The 27,258-nt window shown below is 38.9% G+C and overlaps 1 protein-coding gene across 1 annotated transcript in view; it reads left to right on the forward strand.

Annotated features, from left to right (window-relative positions):
• Window positions 1-27,258, forward strand: part of GALNT13 (polypeptide N-acetylgalactosaminyltransferase 13) — a 668,619-nt gene that overhangs the window by 88,159 nt on the left and 553,202 nt on the right. Inside the window, exon 3 of the mRNA XM_004375392.2 lies at window positions 7,654-7,899. Coding sequence (XP_004375449.1) covers window positions 7,758-7,899 — 142 coding nt within the window. The 5' untranslated portion in view covers window positions 7,654-7,757. The remainder of the gene's footprint in view (window positions 1-7,653; window positions 7,900-27,258) is intronic.

Raw genomic sequence — 27,258 nt, forward strand, 5'->3', positions numbered from 1 at the left:
CTCTGTCCAGAACCCTCTGTTGTGATCCTGGTCAGAGCAGTCAGTGGTGGTAGCCGGGCACCATCTAGCTGTGCTGGACTCAGTCCAGTGGAGGCCTTGGTAGCTGTGGACAATTAGTCCTTCTGACTAATCTTTTCCTTGTATCCTGTTCTCTTCATTCTCCCTTGCTCCCGAAGGGATGAGACCAGTGGAGTATTTTAGTTGGCCGCTCACAGGCTTTTAAGACCCCAGACACTACTCACCAAGGTAGAATGTAGAGCATTGTCTTTATAAGCTGTGTCATGCCATGAGCTAGATGTTCCCCGAGACCATGGTCCCCACGGAGCTGCTGGTGGTTTTCAACTGCTGACCTTTTGGTTAGCAGTGGATCACTTTAACCACTGTGCCACTAGGGCTCGCAAACATATTTCCACACAAAAAACTTGTACACAAATGCTCATAGAAGCATTATTCATAACAGACAAAAAATGGAAACAACTCAAATGTCCATTAACTGATGAGTGGATATGAATAAATGAATAAAGAGTGGTATATCCATACAATGAAATATTATTTGGCAATAAAAATAAATAAATGAAATACTAGTACATGATACAACATGGATGAAACATTATGCTAGTGATAGGAGACAGTCATGAAGGGTCACGTAATCATTGCATTTATATGAAATGTCCAGAATAAAGACAGATTAGTGGTCGTTTGGGCTGGGAAAGTGGATGATGGGAGAATTGCGTGTGATGACAAAGGGGAACCATTTTATTTTGGGGGTAATGGAAATGTTCTAACATTGATTATAATGATGGATGTGCAACTCTGTGACTATACTAAAAGCCATTGCATTATATATTCTCAATGGTAGAGTTGTATGGTATGGTATCTACAAAAGTTTTTTTTTTTCTTTAAGAAAAAGCAGCTAAGGAAGTATTTCAAGGTGGTGATGTTAGTTTCGAGAGTTGTAGCAGTGGAAAGAGTCAGAAGTGGGTCAAATCTGAAGGTATAGCCAACAAAATTTGCTGCATAGTTAGACAGGGAATGTGAGAGGAAAGAGTTGTCAGAAAGAAGTACAAGATTTTTTTCCAAGCTGTTCTTAATAGTGGCAGGGACTAAAGCCTGCTGGGGTTAAGAGGGAATGGGAAGGTAGGGATATGTACACAGTTATTATACATATTTCTTTCCAGGAGTTTTGCATTAAAGGTTAGCAGATAGAGGGTAGCTTAAGACAGATGTGAGGTCAAATTATTTTAAGATGATGATTAATGTAGCATGTATGTATCTTTATAGCAATGATTTATCAGAGAAGAAAAACTGATGCAGAAGAGACATAAGTTTATCAGTGAAATCCTTGAATATGTGGGTGGAGGATGTTGCACTCCTTAAAAGGCCAGCTCATCCATTTTAACGCTTAGCCTTGCAGATTTAGAGGTGGTGGTAACAGAAACAAGAAAGTTGATTCATTCAACATGGAAGTATGCAAAATTTTCTTCGGATTGTTTATGTCTTCTCTGATAAATCTAGAAGCATAGTGATAAACTGAAAGTGACAAGCGTGGAGATGGAAGTATGAGGAAGGCAAACAAGGTGCAAAATTGTTGTCTGAGGGATGGACATTGATTTGACTAGGAAGTGTTGCAGAATTGCTGCAAAACATTAACGGTCCACGAGTAGTGTGGGGTCATAGATTACAAATGGGAACAGGTAGCATATTTGGGGTGGTGGTGGTTCCCAGCCATGTCCAGCTGCTCGAATGTAGAAATGGAATAGTAGAAATTGGGATTTAACCAGTGTTGTAGTTTTAAAACTTAAATATATTGGAGTAAGAGAGGACGTATGTAAGAGATGTGAGATTCTGCTCCCATACAGCTTAATATGTAAGAAGGGGAGACAAATCATAAACAACAACAACAAAATAATATGTTGGAGATGTTAAGTGCTAAAAAGAAAAATAAAATGAAGTGAGGAGATAGGGAGTGATGAGAGTATGTGTGCTGTTTTATGTAGATTGATAGGAAAGCTCTCACTGATGTGACATTTGAGCAAGAAGGAAGTAAAATTTGAAGGAAGTAAGAAAATGGAGTCATGAACACATCACTGGGCAGAGAAAACAGTAAGTGTACATACCCTGAGGCGAGACAGTGATTGATATATTTAGAAATAGCAAGGAGACCCATGTGGCTGGAGGGGAGGACAATGGTAGGAAATGGGGTCAAATTAGGTGGAAGCCCTCTTATCTGATGCAATTGTGACTATAATTTCTTAATTAATCAAAAATTGGTTAAATAAGGGAATCATACAAATACCTACATAAATTTTTTATTTTGTTTTTACCTTTAAAATATGAGGTATAGTGAAATGCACAGATCTTAAATGTACAGTTCACTGAGGTTTAGCAGTTGTAAATCCTTGTGTAACTCGTACCCCATCAGTAACTGTATCTATTAAATATTTCTGTTTTGTGATGCTCACCTTGTCTTCTGACCCCCTGAACACACGCACACTGAACATGCATTGCTTCTGGGAGGATGGGCGAGGAGACAAATAGAATTCCTTAAATTTTTTCTCATTCTTTTGATGATCATGTTGATAATATTACTGCCACTACTACTACTACTACTACTGCAACTACTAGCTAATATACACCTTCTCATTTATTGATGATCTCATTAGCTGACATTTCACATTTACAACAATAGTTAAAAATCTACTATGCAACGATTTTGTGTATTAACAATTTATGCCTGGCAGTAACCAACGCTTAGGTGTGAGGCGAGGGTAATGCTGGCTTTGATGGCTAAGATTATGTGTCAGCTTGGCTGGGCCATAATTCTCAGTGGTTTGGCAGTTATGTAATGATGTAATTTGCCAGTTATGTAATGATGTAGTCATTCTCCATTTTGTGATCTGATGTGGTCATCTTCCATTTTTGCATAACACTGATTTTGCACAATGACCTGATTTTTGGAACCTAACCGTGTCGATAAGTGAGGAGAGGGCGTATATTGAGCCTCTCCTATATGCCAGGCACTGTTATAAGTGCTTTACATGTATTAATTCATTCAACAGTTATGTGCCTTATGAGGTAGCTGTCAGTGTTATTCACATTTTATGGATAGAGAAACCGAGGCATAGAACACTTAAGTAACTTGAATAAAGTCTTAACAATTAGTGATTGTTGGAACCCAGATTCAAATCATGACGTTGTAGTTCTGCAATATCTATTTTTAAAGCTTATGTTAGGCTGCCTCCTAATAGTCAAATTTAATGTTATGAATATTCAACCTTTCTTTAGTTAAATGTAAGGAGCCCTGGTGGTGCAGTGGTTAAAGCACTCAGCTGCTAACTAAAAGGTCAGCCATTTGAACCCACCAGCTGCTCCTTGGGAGAAAGATGTGCAGTCTGCTTCTGTAAAAATAATAGCCTTGGAAATCCTATGGGGATATTCTGCCCTGTCCTGTAGGGTTACTATGAGTCGGAATTGACTTGATGGCGGTGGGCTTGGGTTTTTGGTTTTTGGCTTAGTTAAATGCAATTGAGGGCACATTTTTTGTTTTTATTCCACCATCTTTCCCCATAAAGTGGTCATTCAACATTATCTTCGTCTGCATCTTTGTCTCTTAGTGCATCTTGTTTTGTGGTGTGGTTTTACAGCTAAACCTTGGGTTTAGGCTGTGAATGGATTTCCCTGGTGTACCTTAATTCTTAATCTTCATTCATACAAAGATCAGTCTTCGTATCAATCAGCTTCGAGCTAATTCAGAGCATTTTTTCGGTGCTTACTCACTAGATTTGTCAGTCCATAAACCAAACTCTGCAAAATTGTACAGTCATCAGCTCACAGACCTTCCTGCAGAGCTATTTAAAACCTTTTAAATAGTTGGTGTTGGGTGCCTGAAAGTTCTAGGAGCACTACCAGTAGTCTTACCCTAGCTTCCAGGACCTTTGGCAACCTCAAGTACAGCCTCATAAAAGAGATTGAATAAATTTGTACCTATTATGTAGTTTTATACAAAAGGAAATATATGACTTCGGATAAAAATATGTCTGGTAGCAACTCAAGTAGACTCACTGGGTAAGTTTATGGTTTTTTAGAGATAACCTCCTAATTAAAAACAAAAAACAAAAACTTTTTTTCTTCTTATTTTAAAAAACATAGTTACTAAAACCCTAAACTTTATCTAGGTTTTATTTTATTATCATTTTTATTTTTCAAATTAGTCTTTGATAAAGGCAGGAAAAATGGTACATATGTTCAAGTAAAAATCCTCTAACATAGAATATGTAGCTGATATCATCATTTAGTGGGCAAGAAGAAAAGAGAAAGGTAACATGACTAGCAAGATGGGAGATGGTACTTAATTTTCTAGTTCTTCTATCTAGAGAAGCATTTTTAAAGAGAGAAATATCTGTCCTCAAAAGATTTTTGAATCAATTAGAAAGGGATTGTAGTTTTGCATAGGAGTACCTCTAGTTTATGCAAGTCGGTCATGCTCCATGTGGGCCTGGCAAACCAGCGACGTTACAGAATTTGTTGGATTTCCTGACTGCTTGACAAACAGAACAGTATTTGCAAATAAATAGGGGCTTACTGGAATAAAAACATAATATGGATGCAGGTTCTCTTAAATAAACCTGGGCCACCAACTGTGCATATGTTGGTTAGTGTTACTATGTGTATTGCACCATCCTTCTGCTCAATCAGTTTTGTTCTCATGAGAAACAGAGTATTAGAACAGGATACATTACATTTCTGTTTCACAAGAGCTAGAGGTTAAGATCCTTGCAAATGATAAAACATACTGTTTTCAGGGTAGAGGTGCAGGTAAAGAATTAGAAATTTGAAATATATAAGGAAAGCCTGTTTCATAAGTAAGAAAATGCAAACATCAACCTAGTTTTGATAACATAAAATAGGAAAGTTAGGCTTTTCACCGTGTTAATGTCTTGATATACAGATCCAGCAGGCTATGAAGTTAGAATAATTTGAATAATGCTTGAAGTAGCAATAAGATGATTCAGACTTTCTATGATAACTATAGTTTAAATTAAATTCACAATAACCTCAACTATTAGACTCTTATTAAAAATTGACTTAAGACATTTTAATCTTCATTGTTAAATAATTTAAGTAATTTCAGATTTTCTGTTAGAATAATATCTTCATTTTTTTAAAAAAATGCTTTTTCCTTCTGTATCTTGCTTAAGCTTCACAATACTTTGTGAGGTAGATAGGGCAGGAAATGTGTTATAAGTAATGAAAATGAAGCACAGAGAGGCAAAATGACTACCTTAGGTCACCTCTTCATTTGATGACAGAGCCAAGAATGGTGCTATTTATACCTTCAAGGATATTTATAAGGTGTTCATCCAAAATCTGGGGATGGTCATTTGTTAACAGTATTCTGTATACTTTCCCATGGAATGTTGTCTACAATAAACTGAAAGGATCTACTCCATCTTGGGACCAAAGAAAGATGAAAAATTTGACAGCTTGAACAGTTTCATACACCAAGTTCATAAAGCTTGCATGAAGTAATGGGAAATATATATGGGAAAATTCTTCCCTAGTTATCAGGTTTAGAGGCTGAGTTCCAGTATTTAGCTATAATTTTTACAGAAAGTCAAGGGGAAATAAAATAAACTAGTTAATAGCATGCCACATTTTTTATTTTATTTTTTAATTTTTATTTTTTTAAAATTTTTTTATTGTACTTCAGGTGAAGGCTTACAGAAAAAATAGTTTCTCATGAAACAGTAGTACACATATTGTTTTATGACATTGGTTAACAACTCCACAACATGTCAACCCTCTCCCTTCTCAACTTTTTTTTTTTCTGGTGAAAATATACATAGCCAAAGATACACCGTTTGAAAAATTTCTACATGCACGTCGACTACGCTCTTCCAATTGTGCTGCTATTCTCACTTAAGATGAAGACTTACAGAACAAAATAGTTTCTCATTTAACAGTTAGTATACATGTTGCCCTATGACAATGGTTAACAACCTCGCAACACGTCAACACTATCCTTACTGAACCTTGGGTTCCTTATCACCAGCTTCCTTGTCCCCTTCTGCCTTCTGGCACTTGTCCCTGGACTACTGTACCTCATTAGTCCCATTTGGTTTTATGGGGCTGTCCACTCCCAGGCTGAACGGTGAACCTCAGAGATGACTTCACCACTGAGCTAAAAGGGTTTCTGGGGGCCGTACCCTCTAGCATGCCACATTTTTTAAAGAAAAACAACAAAGAAGCAACAAACTCCAAGTATCATGGATTTGCACATTTTGGTCCTCACTTTGTTTTAAAAAAAGAAAATTATGTTCTCAGTGATCATAAATCTAATGTAGAAATGGAAAATAGACTTTGTTATAATAATTTTGTTAATTGTCAGTTTCTATGAATTTTGAATTTCTTGCTAATCTGGATAGGCTACAACAGGCAACAGCTTTTGTGTTGCTTCATGATGGTAAGTCAGCTGCCATTAATTTAAAGAGCTTCTGCCTCAGCAAATTGTACTTCGATGTGTTTATTTTGAGACAAATGTTTATGAAAGATCCCCAGTCTCTCTATATTTAATAGCAGTTCTTCCCAGATAGTTCCGCCAAAAATACGTTACTTACCTTGTTCATATCAATAAATTTATAATTCATTTGATATAATTTCAAATGTAGCAAATGATATGAAATTAGTTTTGATCTGATGTATGTATTGTCTAGATAGAAGCTAGTTAACCAGGTAGTTATTGTTCAATATATTGCAAATAATACAAATATGCATATAGCATTAATTCTATATTTACTTTTGGCCATATCTGAAATAGTGGTGCACATGTCTTTGTTACACTCTTTAGAACTCTTGCTCTGGTTATTTTAAGTTGCTTTGCACTAATATGTTGTTTCTCCTCTGCTAAATTGTTTGAATGTATGCTATCTATTCTAGAATACACATCTGTTGTGGATGCTTTCTGTGCAGACCAGATGGGCCTTTTAAAGCTAAATAACTGTTGACTTATTTCATGAAATTGCCTATTCGAGAGTCTAAGAAAGTTTTGTTTTTTTCTGTTTTATATCTTAATAACTATGCGTTCTTCAAGATGTTTTACAAGCGCTATCATACTTAATCCTCATAGATAATCTTTAGGTTTGGCATTATTAGCCTCCTTTTACAGATGAGAAAATTGAGGCTTAGAAAAGCTTTCACAGCTAGGAAGTAGACAGACCCATGTCTGTTGTCTCTGAAGGCCAACTCTTAGTCAACTACAATATATGGTATCCACAGATAATTTTGATTTCAGCATTATTGGCTCTTCAGAAGTGTGATTCATGGTAAATTTAGGGCTGCACTATTTGACAACCTGATGCTGTAAAGAATATTATGACAGAACTTTAAGGTAAAGATGATACAACTTGAAGAAATCAAATGCTTTGTCAAGGGCCCAACAGGGTAGTGGCAGATCTGAGATTAGATATTAGAATTTTAGCCACTTGGTGTGCTTACAACTTTTATATACGTGGCCTTTTAATTCTAGATTTTAAGGCGTGAGTGATTATTTATATGGGAACATTAAGTGTCATATATTTCATATTATATCTCCTTTATGCAAAACGAACACTGTATAATAAATGAAATTTCCTTTTTTTTTTTTTTTATTTACAGTGGGATGCATCGTGCTTTCATTCTGGAGTTCAAGTCTGTGGCTTGGATTTACCATAGTCGCGTCTGTTTTCGATTTGTGTGTTAACTAGAAATTAAGGAAAGACATGAGGAGATTTGTTTACTGCAAGGTGGTTTTAGCCACTTCACTGATGTGGGTTCTCGTTGATGTCTTCTTACTCCTCTACTTCAGTGAATGTAACAAATGCGATGACAAGAAAGAGAGATCCCTGCTCCCTGCGCTGAGGGGTAAGTGCTGAGGAAGTGAATGTATTTTTCTAGAGATGAGAAGGGTAGTGACTCTTGACAAAATATGAAACTTTAAGAGTTGTTTCCGCTTATTGAGTTAGAAGAGCATTTGGCAGATTTATTAATGTACATTTAACCATGGGGCCAGCAACTTTTCTTGGCCTCAGGTGTCTTGTCTGAAGAAATAAGGGAAATTAGCTAACCTCTAAGGTACCTTCCAATTCTAATAATTCCATTTTGTGGCTATAAGGGAACTAATTTGGTGAACACTGGACAGAATTTTAAGTCTAGGCTCACAGAAGTCCAGAGTTTTTAGACATCAAGCAAATAATATAAAAGTGAAAAGCCTATAAGTGCAAGACAAATGGAGACTGTAGCAAATTAGAATGTGCATGACACTTCTAAAGACTTTCAAATACAAAAAAAAAAAAAAAATTTTTTAAACAAAACACATGTTGGTGGCTGGATTCAACATGTGGGCCACCAGTTTGTTACCCTACTTTAAGTGCAAATGATAATTTCAAGTATATTATAAAGCCACTTTAACTCAGTATTTCCCTCCATTGGGAACCAGTTTCAATGACTAGGTAAGAGTGAATTCTAAAGAAAGAAATCCTAAAATAATGATTTATATAAATGCTGCTATATTCATTTAAGACTAGAGATTAATTTCCTGCAGAGTGATTCCAAATAGTTTCCTCTATGCTTTTTTGTTAACTTCTAGATCTGTAAGTGTAATTATATTTCTAAAATATTCCTAGTAAGTGGGTGCTTTTTAAAGTAGTGAAGAGTACTTGAAATTAGTTTTATTCTCATTAACTTAAACATTTGTAGCTTGAAATCTGGCGTACAACATTAATTCTCTGCTTAGCAAAAATTTTCTTCATAAATAGGACAAAATGTAAACTTTAACTGAGTCCCAGTTGAAATGCTTGTACCTTTTGGAAAATTGCAACTGAATTACTAAACTGAGATTTTCATTTATTTAATGAATATAATTTGCTTTTGGTGTTATAGATATTTTTGAAGTTATTATTAGTAAAAATATGATAATAAACAGAATTATGTTGATACTATCCAGTTGTATGAGGTTTAGGGAAGCACAGAAGAGCATTTTTAAAAAGTAATTTTTGTTCAAATAGTATTTTAGACATCCTGGGCTTGCTTTGGATTGTCATAATGTACTCTGGCTCAATCGGTGAAACTCTGAGTATCTTAGTCTTCCTTTCAGAATGTGCTTAACTGTCTCACTGTAGTTTTTGACTAGTACAAAGAATTGAGAAATAGTACTTTGGAAGCGAGTGAGCCTCGACTCATTTAGATAGTTTATATGCATTTTTTATGCCCTTATCCTACAATTATTCAGAGAGAAGAACTTTATGAGTCTATCCGTTTTTGGTAAATGAACATAGGAATTGATTTGCTGATCTTTGGTTAAAATCCCAGAATAAATCAAGCTTCTCTGCTTCTTTGTTATAATCAGTTGAGTTGCTGCTTGGCTGAAAGTGGAAATGTATTTTGATGGATTACATCAGTTTGGAATGATCACTTTGTCATTTCTTGAATAGAGGCATCTAGATTGGTCACAAAAAAATGTAATAACCTGATTCAGCAAAACTGTGTCAGACTTTTCTGCAAGTAGAATTTTGATGATTTAAGTTCTTAATGCTAGGTTGTAAATCTGAAAATATGAGATTTACTGATTCAAGGCAAAAAAATCACAATTTTTCCTTGTCCTTATATTGCAACATTAAACTTTATTCTCTTTATTTTTAAGACTTTTTTAATGTTGTAGCTTAAAATTTTTTTGTCTTGAATAAATGGAAAAAAGACTTTAGGATTAAAAAAAAATTCTAAAGTTACTTCTTGTTTCAGAATATTACTTTATTTAGGAATCTGTATCCTGTATTTAAAATAATATATTTATTACAGGCTGAAGATACTGTGCAAAGTGCAGTTAACTGACATTTTCACATTTGAAATCTACTACGAAAGGCTTTTTGAATGAAAAAAGTTGACCTTTTGGACCTGTGTGTCTCCATTATTAAAACAAAGATTTTAGACTATGTGTTTTCAAAGATTTCTTCTAGTTTTACATTTTAAACAATTTCTAAACACCTTAATGTGGGTCTAGTATAAGACAAAACTTAACAGAAACTGTGGCATTTAGGCTGAAACCTAAAAGATAAAAGTAGAAAATAGCTAGTTGAAGAAGAAACTATTAAAATTTTCACAGAATGGTAAAGATTCCAGAACACCCAGGATTCTTCTGAAGGAGAAAAATACAGAGTAGGAATGTGACGTATCAGATATCAGATGTCATGGATTGAATTGTGTCCCCCAAAAATACGTGTCAACTTGGCTAGGCCATGATTCCCAGTATTGTGTAGTTGCCCTCCATTTTTTGATCTGATGTAATTATCCTCCATTTTGTGAGGTGTTGTAAATCCTAACCTGTATATGTTAATGAGGCAGAATCAGTGTGAAGTGCTTCTTGAGTCATAGCCATTCAAGAGTGTGTGACTCAAGTCACACCCTTACATAAGTCATACCCTTGCTTGCATCACACCTTTTATCTTACAAGAGATAAAAGGAGAGAGAAGTGAGCAGAGAGGAGAGTGGCCTCACTACTACCAAGAAAGAAGTGCCAGGAGCAGAGCACGTCCTTTGGACCTGGGGTCCTTGTGCTGAGAACCTACTAGACCCACGGGAAGATTGATGCTAAGACACATGGAGATCTCCAACGAACGCCGGGCCCACAGATGTTGAAAGGATACAAGGGCCTTACCCCAGACCTGGCAGAGAGAGAAAGCCTTCCCCTGGAGCTCGTGACCTGAATCTGGACTTCTAGCTTCCTAAACTGTGAGACAATAACTTTGTTTGTTAAAGCCATCTGTTTGTAGTATTTTTGCTACAGCAGCACTACATAACTAATACATTGGGTTTTATATAACTAGAGTAATTAAGACTATGTAGTATATTCACAAAAGTTGACAAATTTACTAGTGAATTGAAAGAGACACCCCAGAAATAAACCCACGCATGTTTGGTACGTTTAGTATATGACAGAAGAGGTACTACAGAGCAGTGGGGAAAAGGGTGCGGTTAATAAATGGAGCTGAAAATAAAATGTTAAAACACATGAAAAAGATGAAATTGGTGTCATAAACCAAGATAAACTTTGGAAGTATTAAAGACTTAAATGTCAAAAACAAAACTTTAAACTTTTAACAGAAAAAAATTAGGTATATATAAGCCCTTGGGATAAGGAACATTTTCTTAAACAAAAGACAAATACGTTGACACACTGATTATAAAAGAAAATATTGATAAATTTTACTATATTAAAATTGAGAAATTTGGTTCATTCAAATATGACTTAAAGTAAAAAGACATGTTACAAACTGTAAAAGATATTCAAAGAACACATAACTGACAGATTAGTATCAAGTGTACATAAAGAATCCCTAATTTTAATAAAAAAACCCAAATTGAAAAAAAAAAGTGGGCATCAAACATGAAAAGATACTTCATAAAAAAGTAAACACATATGGCAGATAAACATGGAGATGTATTTAACATCAGTTGTGATCAGGGAAATGCAAGTGAAGGCTGCAATTGATATTTGTATGTTTTCAATCAGCAAAAATTAAAAAGACTGATAATACCAATTGTTAGTGATGGTTGTTGCACTTTTGTAATAACTTCAGATAACAATTTTTCATTATCTCTTAAATCTGAACATTCATATATTTTCCAACACTCTTTGGCATAACCAGCAACATTTCTTCCACATATGCAAGTATGTTCATAACATTACTGTTTGTAAAAGTAAAATCTGGAAGTAACTCACAGACCCATTGTCTTAGGCTAGGTTCTCTAGAGAAGCAAAACTTGTGAAGTGTGTATATATATATATATATATATATACACTTATGTATGTATATGTGTATATAAATATATATTATATACATTTATATTTATATATATAGATATGCTTCACTGTGTCTGTGTGTGTGTGTGTGTGTGTGTGTGTGTGTGTGTGTGTGTGTGTGTGTATAAGTATTTATCTCAATGAAATGGCTCACTTGGTTGTGGAGGCTGGTAAAGTCCCAAAGTCCAAGGATCAGGCATCGGTTGGAGGCTTCTCCTGACTCATGCAGTTTCAGGGGCTTAAAAACCCAGAATCGGCATATCAGATGGTAGGCTGCTGGCTTATAGGGCTGCAGAAACTGGCAAAATCCAGAAGTTGGCAGACAGATCAGGTGACAGGCTGCTGGCTCACAGGGCTGCAGAGCTGGTGAATCCCAAAGTAGGCAGTTCAGACCACAAGCTTCTGGATGAAGTCCCAAGAACTGGAGGTTAGATGATCACAAGCTGGAAACAGGATCCAGAGCAAGCGAGTTTTGCCAGAATGTCCATATATATACTGGGTGCAGGCCACACCCAGGGAAACTCCTCTTACAACTAATTGGCTGATCACATCAGATCACATCATGGAGATGATTACATTATATCACAAAACGGAAGATAATTATATCAGATCAAAAAAAGAATTACATAATACTGAGAATCATGGCCTAGCTAAGTTGACACATAACATTAACTATCACAATCTACTTCATGTCAACTTGGCACCTGTACATATCTCCTTAAACTAGACATAATCTTCAAATAAAAACAATTATAAAGTCATATTTGCACCTAATATGATACAACTAGCATGCATACAGCCAAAAACCAAAAACGTGCTAGCCTCATTTACATCTTACATTTTATAATTGATGGGATAAGGGAGGGAACAAAACAAAAATGTTTGCTCTCTCTCTCTCTCTGTGTGTGTGTGTGTGTGTGTACATACATACACGTATAATAAAACAAGAAAAATAGTCAAGTACACACGCACATACATGTATAATAAAACAAGAAAGAAATATTCGCATGTACACCCACATACATGTATAATAAAACAAGAAACAAACATTGTAAGAATTACAGTCCTCGTTTCTGCAACCAGTCATGTGGTCGTAACTGGTCTTTAAAACTACCTTCTTCTACTGCTCATTCTATATTCTCTTTACCCTCAGCAAACACCTCAGCTAGTCATGGTTCTTTGCCTGGTAGGGTGACCGAAACTTTCATTCCTTAAGGGCCTGGGCCATCAGTAGTTATTGCTGGAATTGGGTTGCTGTAATTTTCCATTGACTTTAATCACAGGGCATGGTAGTACTAAGAGATGCCCTCTCTTATATTCCAGAAATACTCTTTTTTACCTCCATTATGCAACATCAATCTGATTCCACCTTGGTAGTCAGGGTCAGTCACACCAGCCAATATGGTAACTCCCTTCTTTGCCTGTTGATCTAGAGCCAGGAGCAGCCCAAAGTGACTGGGTGCCATTCTTAACTTCCAGTTCAGTGGAATCCATGTTGTGTCTCCAGGTGGGAGCATTCCTCCCTTTGGAACTACACCTCTAGACCTACAGAGAATAGGGTAGTAGGGATAGGAGACAAAAATTTTGCAAGTGGGTCACTAGGGTTAATAGTGAGTGGTGCCACTCCCATCTCTACCCCTTTATTCCTGGAACTGTGAATCTTGGCTGTGGGAGAAACAGCACCATACATTGAACGCTGGTTTAGAGCATGTCTTGGTTGTCTAGTTCTGCTATAACAGAAATACCACAAGTGGATGATGGTATTTAACAAAGACAAGTTTATTTCCTCACAGTAAAGTAGGCTAAAAGTCCAAATTCAGGGCGTCAGCTCCAGGGAAAGGCTTTCTCTCTCCCTCGGCCTTCTCATCAATCTTCCCCTGGACTAGGAGCTTCTCCACATGGGGACCCTGGATCCAAAGGACCGGCTCTGCTCCAGGCACTGCTTTCTTGGTGGTATGAGGTCCCCGTCTCTCTGCTCACTTCTCTCTTTTATAGCTCAAAAGAGATTACCTCAAGACATAATCCAATCTTATAGATTGAGTCCTGCCTCAGGAACACAAATGCTGCCCATCCTCCTCATTAACATCATAGAGGCAGGATTTATAACACATACGAAAATCACACAATAACAGGAATCATGGCCCAGTCAAATTAATACACACATTTTGTGGGGGACGTAATTCAATCCATGACAGAGCATATACAGCTTCCTGGAGAACATTGCTCCAACCCTGAAAAGTGTTGCCACCTAGCTGGTGCCATAATTGCGTCTTTGGAAGGCGATTCCATTGTTTTATCAAGCCAGCTGCTTTATGATTATGGGGAACATGCTAAGACCAGTGAATTCCATAATCATGGGCCCATTGCCATACTTTATTTGGGGTGAAGTGGGTCCCTTGATCCAAGGTGATTCTTTGTGGGATACTGTGATGGTGAATAAAGAGTTTTGTGAGTCCACTGATGGTAGCTTTGGCAGAGGCATTTCATGCAGGGAAGGCAAATCTGTATCCAGAGTAAGTATCTATCCCAGTATGAATGAAACGCTGCCCTTTCTGGGATAGAAGTGGTCCAATGTAATCTACCTGCTAATTTACCTACCAGCCAGCTTGCTGGCTGATCACCTTGAGAAATAGTGCCATATCAGGGACTCAGTTTTGGTTTCTGCTGCTAGCAGATTGGGCATTCAGCAGTGGCTGTAGCCAAGTTGGCCTTGGTGAGTAGAAGTCCATGTTGCTGAGCCTGTGCATAACCTCGGTGCCTGCCACCATGGCCACTTTGTTCATCAGCCCATTGGGCAGTGACAGAAGTGGATGGGGAAAGAGGATGACTAGTTTCCACAGAACGTGTCATCCTATCTACTTGATTGTTAAAGTCCCCCCTCCGAGGTCACACTTTGGTGAGTATTCACATGAGACACAAACATCTTCACTTCTTTGCCCCATTCAGAGAATCTGTCCACATCTTCCCCATACCTCCTTGTCACCAGTTTTCCTGTCATATGCCTTCCAAGTCCCTGACCATCCAGCCAAACCATTGGCCAAAGCCCATGAATCAGTATACAGTCGCACATCTGGCCATTTCTCTTTCCATGCAAAGTGAACAACCAGGTGCACTGCTCAAAGTTCAGCCCAGTGGGAGGATATCCCTTCACCACTGTCCTTCAGGGAGGTCCCAGAAAGGGGCTGCAGTGCTGCCTATGTCCACTTTTAAGTGGTGCTTGCATATTGCACAGAGCCATTTGTAAACCAGGTACTAGTATTCTCTTCCTTAGTCAGTTGATCATAAGGAACTCTCCATAAAGCCATAGGTGCAGACTGGGAAGGGGAAGGTCATGTGACAAGAGTGGAGACCATTGGCATTTGGGCCACTTCCTCATGTGACTTACCTTTGCCTTCAGGTCCTGCTTGGGCCTGATCTCGTATATACCACTTCATTTAATGATGGAGTGCTGCTGTGCATGTCTCACTTTATGACTCTGTGAGTCAGACAATACCCTGTTCTGATAGGCAGCACAGCGTGCATAGTGATTTGGTGTCTCATGCTTAAGCATTCAGTCTCTCCTAAGGCCCAGTAACAAGCCAAAAGCTGTTTCTCAAAAGGATAGTAGTTATCTGCAGAGAATGGCAGGGCTTTATTCCAAACTCCTGAGAGTCTGCACCGTGATTCATCAGTAGGGGCCTGCCGAAGACTCCAAACAGTATCTCTATCTGCCACTGACATTTCAAGCAACATTGGATCAGCTGGGTCATATGGCCCAAGTGGCAGAGTGGTTGCATGGCAGTCTGAACCTGTTGCAGAGGCTTCTCTTGTTCTGGGCCCCATTCAAAACTAGAAGCTTTTCGAGTCACACCCAAATGAGGGATATATTGCCTCCAAAATCCAAAGAGGCCCATCAGGCATTGTGCCTCCTTTTCGATTGTGGTAGGGGTCAGATGCAATAACTTATCCTTCACTTTGGAAGGAATATCTTGACATGCCCTACACCACTGGACCCCTAGAAATTTCACTGAGATAGAAGGTGCCTGAATTTTGTTGGATTAATTTCCCACCGTATAGCACACAAATGTCTTACCAATAAGTCTAGAGTCACTGATGCTTCTTCTTTACTAGGTCCAATTAGCATAGTGTCATCAATGTAATGGGACAGTGTATGTCTTATGGAAGGGAAAGACGGTCAGTTTCTCTGTGGACTAAATTATGACACAGGGCTGGAGAGTTGCTATACGCTTGAGGTAGGACACTGAAGGTGTATTGGTATTCTTGGCAACTGAAGGCAAACTGCTTCTGGTGTTGTTTGTAACCAGAATCAAGACAAAGGCATTGGCCAGATCAATAGCTGCATACCAGGTACCAGGTGATGTATTAATTTGCTAAAGCAATGAAACTACACCTAGAAAAGCAGCTGCAGCTAGAGTCACCACCTGGTTAAGTTTACGATAATCCACTGTCATTCTCCAAGATCTGTCTCTTTTTCCCCCACAGGCCAGATAGGCGAGTTGAATGGGGATGTGGTGGCATCACCACCCCTGCATCCTTCAAGTCCTTGATGGTGGCTTTAATCGTTGCAGTCCCTCCTAGAATGTGGTATTGCTTTTGTTTTACTATTTTCCTATGCAGAGGCTATTCTGATGGCTTCCACTGTCTTTTTTTTTTTTTTTTTTTTACCATAATAGCCCTTACTCCACTTGTCAGGGATCCATTGTGGGGGTTCTGCCAGTTGCAGAGTGTATCTCTTCCAATTATGCATTCTGGAACTGGGAAATCACTACAGGGTGGGTTCAAGTACCCACTGGACCCACTGTGAGCCGAACCTGAGCCAAAACTCTGTTAATAACCTGACATCTGTATACCCCTATTCTGACTAGTGGGCCACAGTGACATTTTGGATTTCCTGGGCTTAGTGTCAATTCAGAGCCAATATCCAGTAATCCCCAAATTCTGATTATTTTAGTTTCCCCAATGAACAGTCACTCTCGTAAAACGCCATAGATCCTTTTGGGAAAGGCTGGGAGAAAGATTAACAATATAAATTTTTGACAGTATAGTAGGGTCCTTCCTCAGGAGGACCCAGGCTCCCCTTCAGTCTAGGGGTTGAGGTCTGTAAACAGGCTCAGGTATGGGAATTGACTGAGGGGCTGTTACTCTCTATTCTGGCAGTTCTAGTTAGACTGCCATTCAGTTGACCTAGAATTCATCCACTTGTACAGATCAAGTAAATAGTAGGTTTCCCATCTGTTTCACTCGTAGGAACATCATGACTAAGTAGGCAATGCCATAAGTCCATCTGAGTCAGACTATTCTGATTACTGCTTTGACTCTGCTGTCTATTACGGTAACCACGCCTACCTTCTCTTTGTTGATCAAGTGCTGCCACTTGGCCCCTACCACGACAAGGTCCAATCACCCCATTGTAGCTGGATGTCTTAATTCAGTTTGGGCAGTTCCCACTGTCAAATCTGACTTACATAAAATAGCAGTCATAGCAGTCTTCAAGGATGCTGGGGCTCCCTTCACATATTTATTCCTCACTGTAGCGGTAAAATGTGTGTCCTCTGGCCACTCCATATGTGGGTCTGTGGGTCTAACCTGATAAATCTACTTTACCATGCCAATTTCCCTAAGCCTTCGAATACCTTCTTCTACCGTATACCAAGGCAGATTTGTACTCCATCTTTATTTAGTGTAGGCCACCGCTTAATCCATTCTTTAGTGAACCAACTAAACTATTAGATCCTTTTCTAACCTCTCAAGCTGAAACATTGAATGAAGGACTTATACTTAGTGGGCCCATATCAACAAACTCGACAGATCCAACTTTATGTTCGTTGCTCCATTATCCCACACCCTTAATAGCCATTCCCACGTATGTTTGCCAAATTTCTGTTTGTACATATTAGAAAAGTCAAGCAGTTCTTTTGGAGTGTAGCATACCTCCTTCTGGGTCACACTTTGTACTTCACCTTTTGGGACTTGTTGGGACTAGTTACAGGTCTAGAAGCAAAAATAGGTGGAATAGGTGGTGGTATTCAGCGATGTCTTGTAAGGCATCTACCTCATGGATGAGCCAGGCAACGCCCCAGTCACTGCCCCTGGGGTTATCCCAGATGAAGTCTCTTCAGGTACAGCTAGGTTAACCTCATCAGATGGGGTTGGAAGGGATAATGGTTTTACTGGGGAAGTTGGCTTAGCAGACAGATATGGAGTATTCTCTTCAAATGGGAATGCTGGTTCTGTTGGCAGGAGTGACTCAATGAAACTTAGGGGCTCAGTGTCCCCAGCTTTGTGATTGTCTGCCTATATGTCCCCATTCCAAGTTTCAGGATCCCATTTCTTCCCAATCAATGCCCTTACTTGAACTTCAGCTACTATTCAGGGTTGGGAATTTAACTTGCATTGTAATTCAGCCACTCTTATGATAAGACTATGGGTTAGATTTTTGGCAATATCGGCTCTGTTACTACAAGACATAAGGCTTTCTTTCAGGGCACAAGTGTCAACTTTGAGGTCTTTTATGTAGCACTTGAGCTGTATCTATGAAGCCCTGAGCTCATCTCTTTCTTCACCACTTTGTCTAGTGAAAGTAGGACCAACCTACTCTATGCTTCTCATTCTGACACAATTATAGGAAAGTATCAAACGTGATCACCCAGAACCTTGCCTCTTACCAATATGTGATCTGTTGGTGGTGTTATTTTGCGTATTAATATCGCCACCTTATTCCATGGATTAATAGCATCCTCTGCCACTGGAGTCAGAGTCATCAGTGTCTTTAAGAGTAGTCAGACATGAGAATCAATTTAGAAAACTCACCTTACAATTTTGTTTCTCTAGAACCACTCTCAGTACCAAATGTCTTAGGCTGGGTTCTCTAGAGAAGCAAAACTAGTGAAGTGTATAGATTGATAGAGAGAGAGAGAGGGAGATTGATCTCAAGAAAATGGCTCACATGGTTGTGGAGGCCGACAAGTCCCAAAGTCCATGGGTCAGGGATTGGCTGGAGACTTCTCCTGACTCACATAGTTGCAGAGGCTGATGAACTCAGAATCATCAGGTCAGACAGTTGGCTGCTGGCTCACAGGGTTGCAGACACTGGTGAATCCCAAAGTTGACAGATCAGTTGACAGGCTGCTGGCTCACACATTTGCGGAAGCTGGCGAATCCCAAAGTCAACAGGTCAGGCAACAGGCTACTGGCTTACAGGGCCGTGGAGATGGTGAATCCCAAAGTTGACAGATCAGGTGACAGACTGCTGGCTCACAGGGCTGCAGAGGTGGTGAATCCCAAAGTTGGCAGGTCAGACAACAAGCTGCTGGCTCAGGTTTCAAGAACTGGAGGTCAGATGATCACAGGCAGGGAACAGGATCCAGAACAAGCAAGTGAACTTTGCCAAAATGTCCATATGTATACTGGGTGCAGGCCACACATCATGGAGGTGATTACATTATATCTCAAAATGGAGGATAATTACATCAGATCAAAAAATGGAGAACAGTTACATAATACTGAGAATTATGGCCTAGCCAAATTGACACATAACATTAACTATCACACCCATCAATGGAAATGTTGATGAATGAACTGTGCAAGGGAATATTATGTAACAGCCAAAATGAATGAACTATAGTAACTTGCACTGATATGAATGAATCTTGAACAGTATAATAGTAAGGGTAATGTTATGTTCCTCAAAGATTATACATAATATGATACTGTTTGAAAAAATAAAAAATGAGTAAAATAAAAAATATATATATATTGGGAATATACAGAGATGCAATAAGATTTTATAAAAAGAAAGTAAAGTTAATTATGAACATAGGTTTTAGAGTTTTGATTGTCGTGTATTAGGAGACAGGGGAATGAAATGGGGGTGAACAGTGTGATTGAATGTGGGCCATCACCAGGGTCCTAGATTTGGTTTGGATGTGTTTATGAAATTATTGAAGAAGTTGAAATGAATGAATAAGAATTGCTGAATGTATTAAAAAAGTGGCAAGCCCCTGAGTGGGTTTAACACGCAGAGGCAGGCATGATCAGATTTGTGTTTTCCTAACACCAGTGTGGATACAATGTGGAGAATGGATTGAAGAAGAGCCAGGCTCTTCAGGGAGTCTGGGTAGGAGGCTGTGGCAGTATTCCATGTATTCCATGTGGGTGGCGATGGCTGCTTACACCATGGAAGTGGCAGTGAGTTGTGAGAGAAGTGGGTGGAATCAAGAGGTATTTACCATATGGAAGTAAGAAAGCTGGATGCTTAACTGGCTCTGTTGGATATAGGCAATGGAAATGTCAAGAACAAGTCTTAGGTTTCTCTCAGGGCAGTATTTGATCCCATTTCCTGAGTAAGGGGAGAATGTAGGAGGAGATGATTTGAGGGTGGACATTGAGTTAATTTTGGATATGTTGAATTTGAGGCACTTGCAGGCAACTGATTGGAATTTTTCCATAGAAAGTTGGCTACCATAATTCACCTCTAAATATCAAACTTTAAAAAGTCACTTTTTAATAACATTTTTTTCTAAAATGGATTACATTCTTCTCTTCCTTATTAAATAGACTATATGGAATATAGTTGAATCATCATTACTGACTCTGCATTTTCTTTTTGTACATCAATTTTTGAAGGATGCTATAAAAAGAGATGATTTCAGAGACTTTGTGGAAGCATGTAGACCTGCTCCAATTTTAGATACAGACCCATGAATTATATTTCTTTTCCTGTTTTTAAAAGGGACTCCTTTTTGGTAACCTAGGTACTTGTTTGGGAAGCGTGTTAACTCTTTCATACCAATATGATTCCACTTAGAAGTAAAATGCTCTAAAGGATGTTTCTGAACTCTGACTGGTATGAAATACTAAGTGGTACCACTTACTCCCAAGTTGGAAGAGTAGGAATAGATATTTGAGATAATAGGCATTTAAAAAGACCAGTGCTGCTGCAGTGCATACACCAGCACATGCTTTGGGGACATTTGACATCCTGTGGTAGGTCTTCATGCATACTGTGCAATAGTGGGTCCCCCACTAGTGGTCTGTGTCCTCAGCCAAGTTAATATCTCTGGGCCTCACTAGTCATATGTAAAATAAAATGACTGTAAATTATGATTTTTAAAATCATGCTAGTCTCAAATGGATGATTATATGTTTCTAGCTTTTTTTCTCCCCCAACCATAAAACTATTAAAAGTGAACTATTTTAGCATCTAGCTTTCGGTCAGTCCATAGACAATGTGTGGTTTGAGATGAAAAGTGGTGAGATGGAAGTGACATGATGAAAAGTGACATAATCTTAGAAACCCCAGAAGTGCCTCCTTATCACAGACAGCAGATGGGATGTAGAATAAAACCATGATGTTTAAGATGGGAAGGAAACTTACCTTTCTTTACCCTATCATGAATCTTGAGCATATTACACGTATATAGGTAATGGAATGAGACGTACTTTCAAAAAAAAGGGATGATGTCTAAGAAAGAATTGCTGCTTATATGGAAACAAAGTACATTAACCGACATGATAACAACAATAACATTAATAATAATTTTTGTAAGCTACCCACTGTTCTAACTTATTTATAGATGTTAACTCACTGAATTGTTACAACAAATCTGTGAAGGTAGGCATTATTATTCTTCTAATTTTACATATGAGGATACTAATGTTATGGGACAGTGCTAGAATTTGAATAGTCGATAGAATGTGATTTGCTTATAATACTGTAAGCTCAATAAAGGACTCTGTGATCAATAAATTCCAGTTTTCTTTGGTGGTCTAGTACCATGCTTTCCTTTTGGTACCAATGGAGTGGAACATTTTCTGAAACCTTGTATCAAGTTTTTGTCTTTACTCTCAGAGATACTACCTTAGACCCTGCCAGATCTCCTTGGCTGGTAGAATGTGTAAATTTAGCCAGGAAAATACTTACGAGGGATCTTTGCGTTTTCAGATAATTATAAAACAGTTATCATTTTATCTGGCATCTTAAGATCCTTCAGAGTTGCTTTTATCCACTTCTGTCACCCAGACCTCCCCTCTGCTGTTATGAATTGGGGGAAATTGAGAAAATGAGTGGAATTACTGACTAGTAATCTCAAATCTATGCCTCCATATTCCTTTGGTCCTGGTGAGGAGACTGACTAGGTTTCTTTAAGTAAATCCAGGGAGTCAGGTAGCCTTGCTCTCTAGGAGTTTTTTTTTTTTTTTCTTTTTTTAATTGTGGTAAGTATATCTATACAGGGGACGTGGTGATGCAGTGGTTAAAAGCTACAACTGCTAACCAAAAAGTTGGCAGTTTGAATCCACCATCCTCTCCTTGGAAACCCCAGGGGGCAGTTCTACTCTGTCCTGTAGGGTTGCTATGAGTCGGAATTGACATGACGGCAACAGGTTTCGTTTTTGGTTTGGTTATATCTATATGAAAAGGCATTTATCATTTCAGTATATTTTACATGTGTAGGTTCAGTGACATTAGTTACATTCATCATAATGTACAACCATCACCACTATTCATTTCCAAATTTTTCTATCACCCTTAACAGGAGCTCAGTGCCCCCTAAGCAATGACTACCTCTTCCCCCTTTCACCAACCCCTGGTAACCACTAGTAAACTTTGGTCTCTATACTATTATTTGCCTATTCTAGATATTTCATGTAAGTGGGATCAGTGGTTTCTTGTGTCAGCCCTTTCTATTGCTTCTTTCTAAATGATGTCTTCCTTATAATATTAACACAACCATGGACTCATTTATTGAACAGTGAATATTTATTGATCTTGTTTGATTAATCTTTGGTGCTTTATGGGAGAATGCCTGTGTGTGGATGTGAGGGGGAAACAATATTGGTGAATTAAAGTGTCAAAACTAACTCTAGATTGTCTGTTTTTTTTTTTTTTTTTTTTTTAAATATATGGTTTCACCTTTTAGGTGCAGGTAGAAGAATGTGATTGATTATAATGCATTGTCAGTACTGGAACTGCTCTGAATAAGTTATGATGACCACTAGAATTTGCAGGTAATATTTATGATCATACAAAAAGTGGGGCATATAGACACGGTCTTCTTTGGACTGAGGTTATATGTTTCCCAGATAATTTTCAATCAGGTTTGTAAAATAGAGTTCAAAAATTAATAAGCCTTATAAAATTTTGACCTCTAATATGTGCTTTGGCCTTTTGTACTTTCATCCACAATTTACAATTTAGGTCCCTCTGCCTGTGCACAAAGGCATGTTAATGCCAGTAATGACAATAATAAATTGTAATAATCAACAGTTATTAGGTTTACTGTGCTAGGTGCATTAAATATATTATTGTGGTTAATTCTCAAAGCAGCATTGAGGGTAGGTACTGTTATTATCTCCATTTCACATACGAGAACACTGAGACATAGAAAAGTTAAATAAATTCTCTAAGATCACACAACTAGTAAGAGGGAAGAAAAGCCTTTCAGCCTGGTTTGTCAGACTTTTGAGCTGATTCTCTGAAGCACTTTGCTGTGTCCCTCACTCAGGTATGCCTAGACTCCTTTTAGTCAAAGTAATCGTAACATTTATATACTATATATAAACATTTGCACCAAAAAGGATAATTCTGGCGAACATAGGAGGAGGTGGCCACTGAGCTTGGGTCTAAGAGTTCTTATTTAATATAACCTAGGAGAAGTGCCTCTGGCAGTCTCACTTTGCCTTATTTCAGACTTTAGCTATTTTGCATTTATTGAGTCTTGACAGTATACTGATTGATTTAGATTGCAAGTTTACACTGTAGTTGCCTTTGGGGCCAACTCTCTGACGTCTTATAAAGAATAGTTAAAAAATTGTGAACAGTCGTTTAGGGTTTAAAATTAACTTTCCCAGAGGATTTGATGTTTGTCCTTGGTTCTTGAGAGATATTCTCTAAAACCTTGGAAATTCCCCAGTAATTGAAGTGCCTTTGATGAGGCCTCCAGACCACACCTGATGATTTATGCTAATGAGGTAACTAAGGTGGGGACTGCCCATTCTAGAAAGACCACCAAGTGATATCAGCTGACCTCAGGGAGTGGCGAGGAACATGATTCAAAAAATCAGGAGTATATCATGAGGCTCCAATAAAGACTGGACACAAAAGCTTCATGGGCATCCTGGTTGGTGAAAAACATCAATGCACATGGAAGGCTAGCATGTCTTTTTTGGGACATGGGAGCTCCACCTTGGGAACCCTCCTATGGGTCCTTGCCCTATGTATCTGTTCATTTTTATCCTTTTTCCTATAATAAAACTGTAATAGTAAGTACAGGCAGTCCTCGGGTTATGAATGTCCAAATTACAGACAAATCATACTTGCCCTTTGATGTTATGTAAATTTGCCCCCATTCTGAAACATTTGAACCAACTGCTATTCACAACAAATTCTTCATCACAATCACCCTCACTTGCTGCACGGCAGCTTATAATCATTGAAAAGTCTTCGAGCCTTTTCTTGCGTAAAGTAAGGCTAAATAAGTATGCACCTGTTCTAACTTAGCTCCAAATTCTACTTAAAGACAAAGGAACAGATCTTTTTCCTAACCCAAGAACTGCCTGTGTAGCACTTTCCAGGAGTTCTCTGAGTTGTTCTAGAGAATTACCAAAGGGAGTAGTGGGAACCAGCAGGTCAGAGGTGAGGGGGGCTCTGAGGACTCCTGAGCTACAGCTGAAATCCTGAAGGGGTAGTGGGAAAATGCCAAATTTGTAGACAGCAGGTCAGAGGTGAAGGTGTTGGGAGGCAAGGTCAAAATGGAGGAGTAGTCAGCTGCCTCCAGTGGACCCTCTTACAACAAAGACCAGAAAAAACAAGTGATTGGATTATATATGGCAATCTGGGGGCCCTGAACATCAAAGGAAGAGTTGAGGAACTGGATTTAGTGGCAGGGGGAGGGAGAGAGGGTTTGGAACAGTCAGATGCTTCTGGTGGACCCTCTTACAACAAAGACCCGAAAAAACAAGTGATTCGAATATATATGGCAGTCTGGGAGCCCTGAACATCAAAGGCAGAGCTGAGGAACTGAATTTAGCAGCAGGCAGAGGGAGAGATGGTTTGGAAGCAGCGAGGAGTTGCCATACCTGACCTGGCGAGAGCCTGAGCCCTTCAGTCTGAGCAGCTCATGGGTGAGCGGTGAGGCAGGCAAGTGGTGGTGCTCAGGAGGCATGTTTTCCGCACTGGGAGGGACCTAGCACCAGATAGTCTGCACGGCCACCCAGAACCAGTGAGAAGCATACCTCATCGGCGAAAGATAACTACTTGTGTATGGCCTGCCACGTGGATCAAAAACACTCTCCTTAGGGAAAAACCTCTCTCCCATTTACCTCCCTGCTCCCTGCTCTGCACTGGGTCCTGGACCAGCTTCAGCAATTGCCGAGTTCCCTGGGCCAGAAGTAGGATCCGTCACACGCCGGGAGCCACTCTTCCTGCCTTGGAGAGTGAACAAATTAAAAAACGGGAAAAAATAAACTGCCGGCTCCCCTAAGCCAGGAACCCAGGGTAGGCACAGCTCCTTTGGCTAGGCACAGGCATAAAGGATCCATGGACTTTGAGTGCCTTTCCCCCTGCATAGACTTGTGTGGGTCCATCTGAACAGCTTAGGCCCTCATTACCGCAGTACAACGGGTATATACTGGAACTATAACTTCAACTGTTTCAGTTGTGAAGTGGCAGGATCTTGACATTTGACACTGCTCTACTAAACAGGGTCACCTACCCACATCAGGAGCCTGAGGATGGTGGCTCCATCCACTCCACCTCACCATCTGCAATAGGGGCCCATGAATAAGAGGTGCTCCCCAGTCCTTACAGCCAACAGCATTAGGTGCTTATAGTCTGGCTGCAAAACCCACCCACCTTTGTGCTCTAGGAAACAGGGGCACACCTTCCTCCTGGACACTCATGGGTGGCTGACAACCCCCTGCCTTGCTCAGAGTGTGTCCCCCTGCTGCAGCCAGATGCCTGGGCCTACACAAATCGCACATGCCTTTCTAGGACTGTAAGTGAGAGCATGCACCACACACTTGGTGGCTATCTACCTGTGCACCTGAGCTGAATACATACAGGAGGAGAGGGCAGACTCCTGAGCTCACATACCTAGTAACAGATCTAACCACCTGGTGACAGGACATTAGAGCTTCAAAGGTGCCAGTAATCAAACTGTCTCCTATGAGTAGCCTATTTGGGCATATCAAAAGAAAACAAGAAGCTAGGACACAGTAAGCAAACATAAAATAAATAAATATAACAACTTATTGATGGCTCGGAGACAACAGTCAATAACAAATCACGTAAAGAGGCAATGCATGATGCCTTCAGCAAGCTCCCAAAATAAAGAATCTGGAAATTTTCCAGAGGAGGAAAATTTCTTGGAATTACTAGAGGCAGAATACAAAAGATTAATATACAAAACTCTTCAAGAAATTAGGAAGGAAATTAAGCAAAACGCAGAACATGCAATAGAGGAAATTAAAAAGATTAGAGAAGAGCATAATGACAGATTTAACAAGCTGCAAGAATCCATAGAGACAGCAATCAGAAATCCAGAAGATTAACAATAAAACTTCAGAATCAGACAACTCAATAAAAAGTCATAGGAGCAGAATTGAGGCAATGGAAGTCAGAACTAGTGAGATTGAAGATAAAACACTTGACACCAACTTATTTGAGGAAAAGTCAGATAAAAGGATTCAAAAAAATGAAGAAACCCTAAGAATTATGTGGGACTCTATCAAGAGGAATAAACTAAGAGTGATTGGAGTACCAGAACAGGGGGAGATAACAGAAAATACAGAGAGAATTGTTGAAGATTTGTTGGCAAAAAACTTCCCTGATATCATGAAAGATGACAAGATAGCTATCCAAGATGCTCATCGAACCCAACATAAGGTAGATCCCAAAAGAAAGTCACCAAGACATATTATAATCAAACTTGCCAAAACCAAAGATAGAGTATTCTAAGAGTGGCTACGAAAAGTCATCTACAAAGGAGAGTCAATAAGAATGAGCTCCGACTACTCAGCAGAAACCATGCAGCCAAGAAGGCAATGGGATGACATAGTAAAACCTCGAAGGAAAAAAACTGCCAGCCAAGAATTATATATCCAGCAAAACTGTCTCTCAAATATGATGGCAAAATTAGGGTATTTCCAGATAAACAGAAGTTTAGGGAATTTGCAAAAACCAAACCAAAATTACAAGAAATACTAAAGGGAGTCCTCCGGTTAGAAAATCAGTAACATCAGATAACATCCCAAGACTAGAACACAGGTTAGAGCAACCAGATATCAAGCCAGATAGGGAAGTCACCAAAGTAGATCAAAGCTGAAACACTGAAAATAGGGAAACAGATGTAAATATGTAAAAAATGACAACATTAAAACAAAGAAGAGGGACTTAAAAAATGTAGACATAGATTTTTCATATGGAG

The sequence above is a fragment of the Trichechus manatus genome, unplaced genomic scaffold (assembly GCF_000243295.1).
Source record: "Trichechus manatus latirostris isolate Lorelei unplaced genomic scaffold, TriManLat1.0 scaffold00036, whole genome shotgun sequence".
NCBI classification, from domain to species: Eukaryota; Metazoa; Chordata; class Mammalia; order Sirenia; family Trichechidae; genus Trichechus; species Trichechus manatus.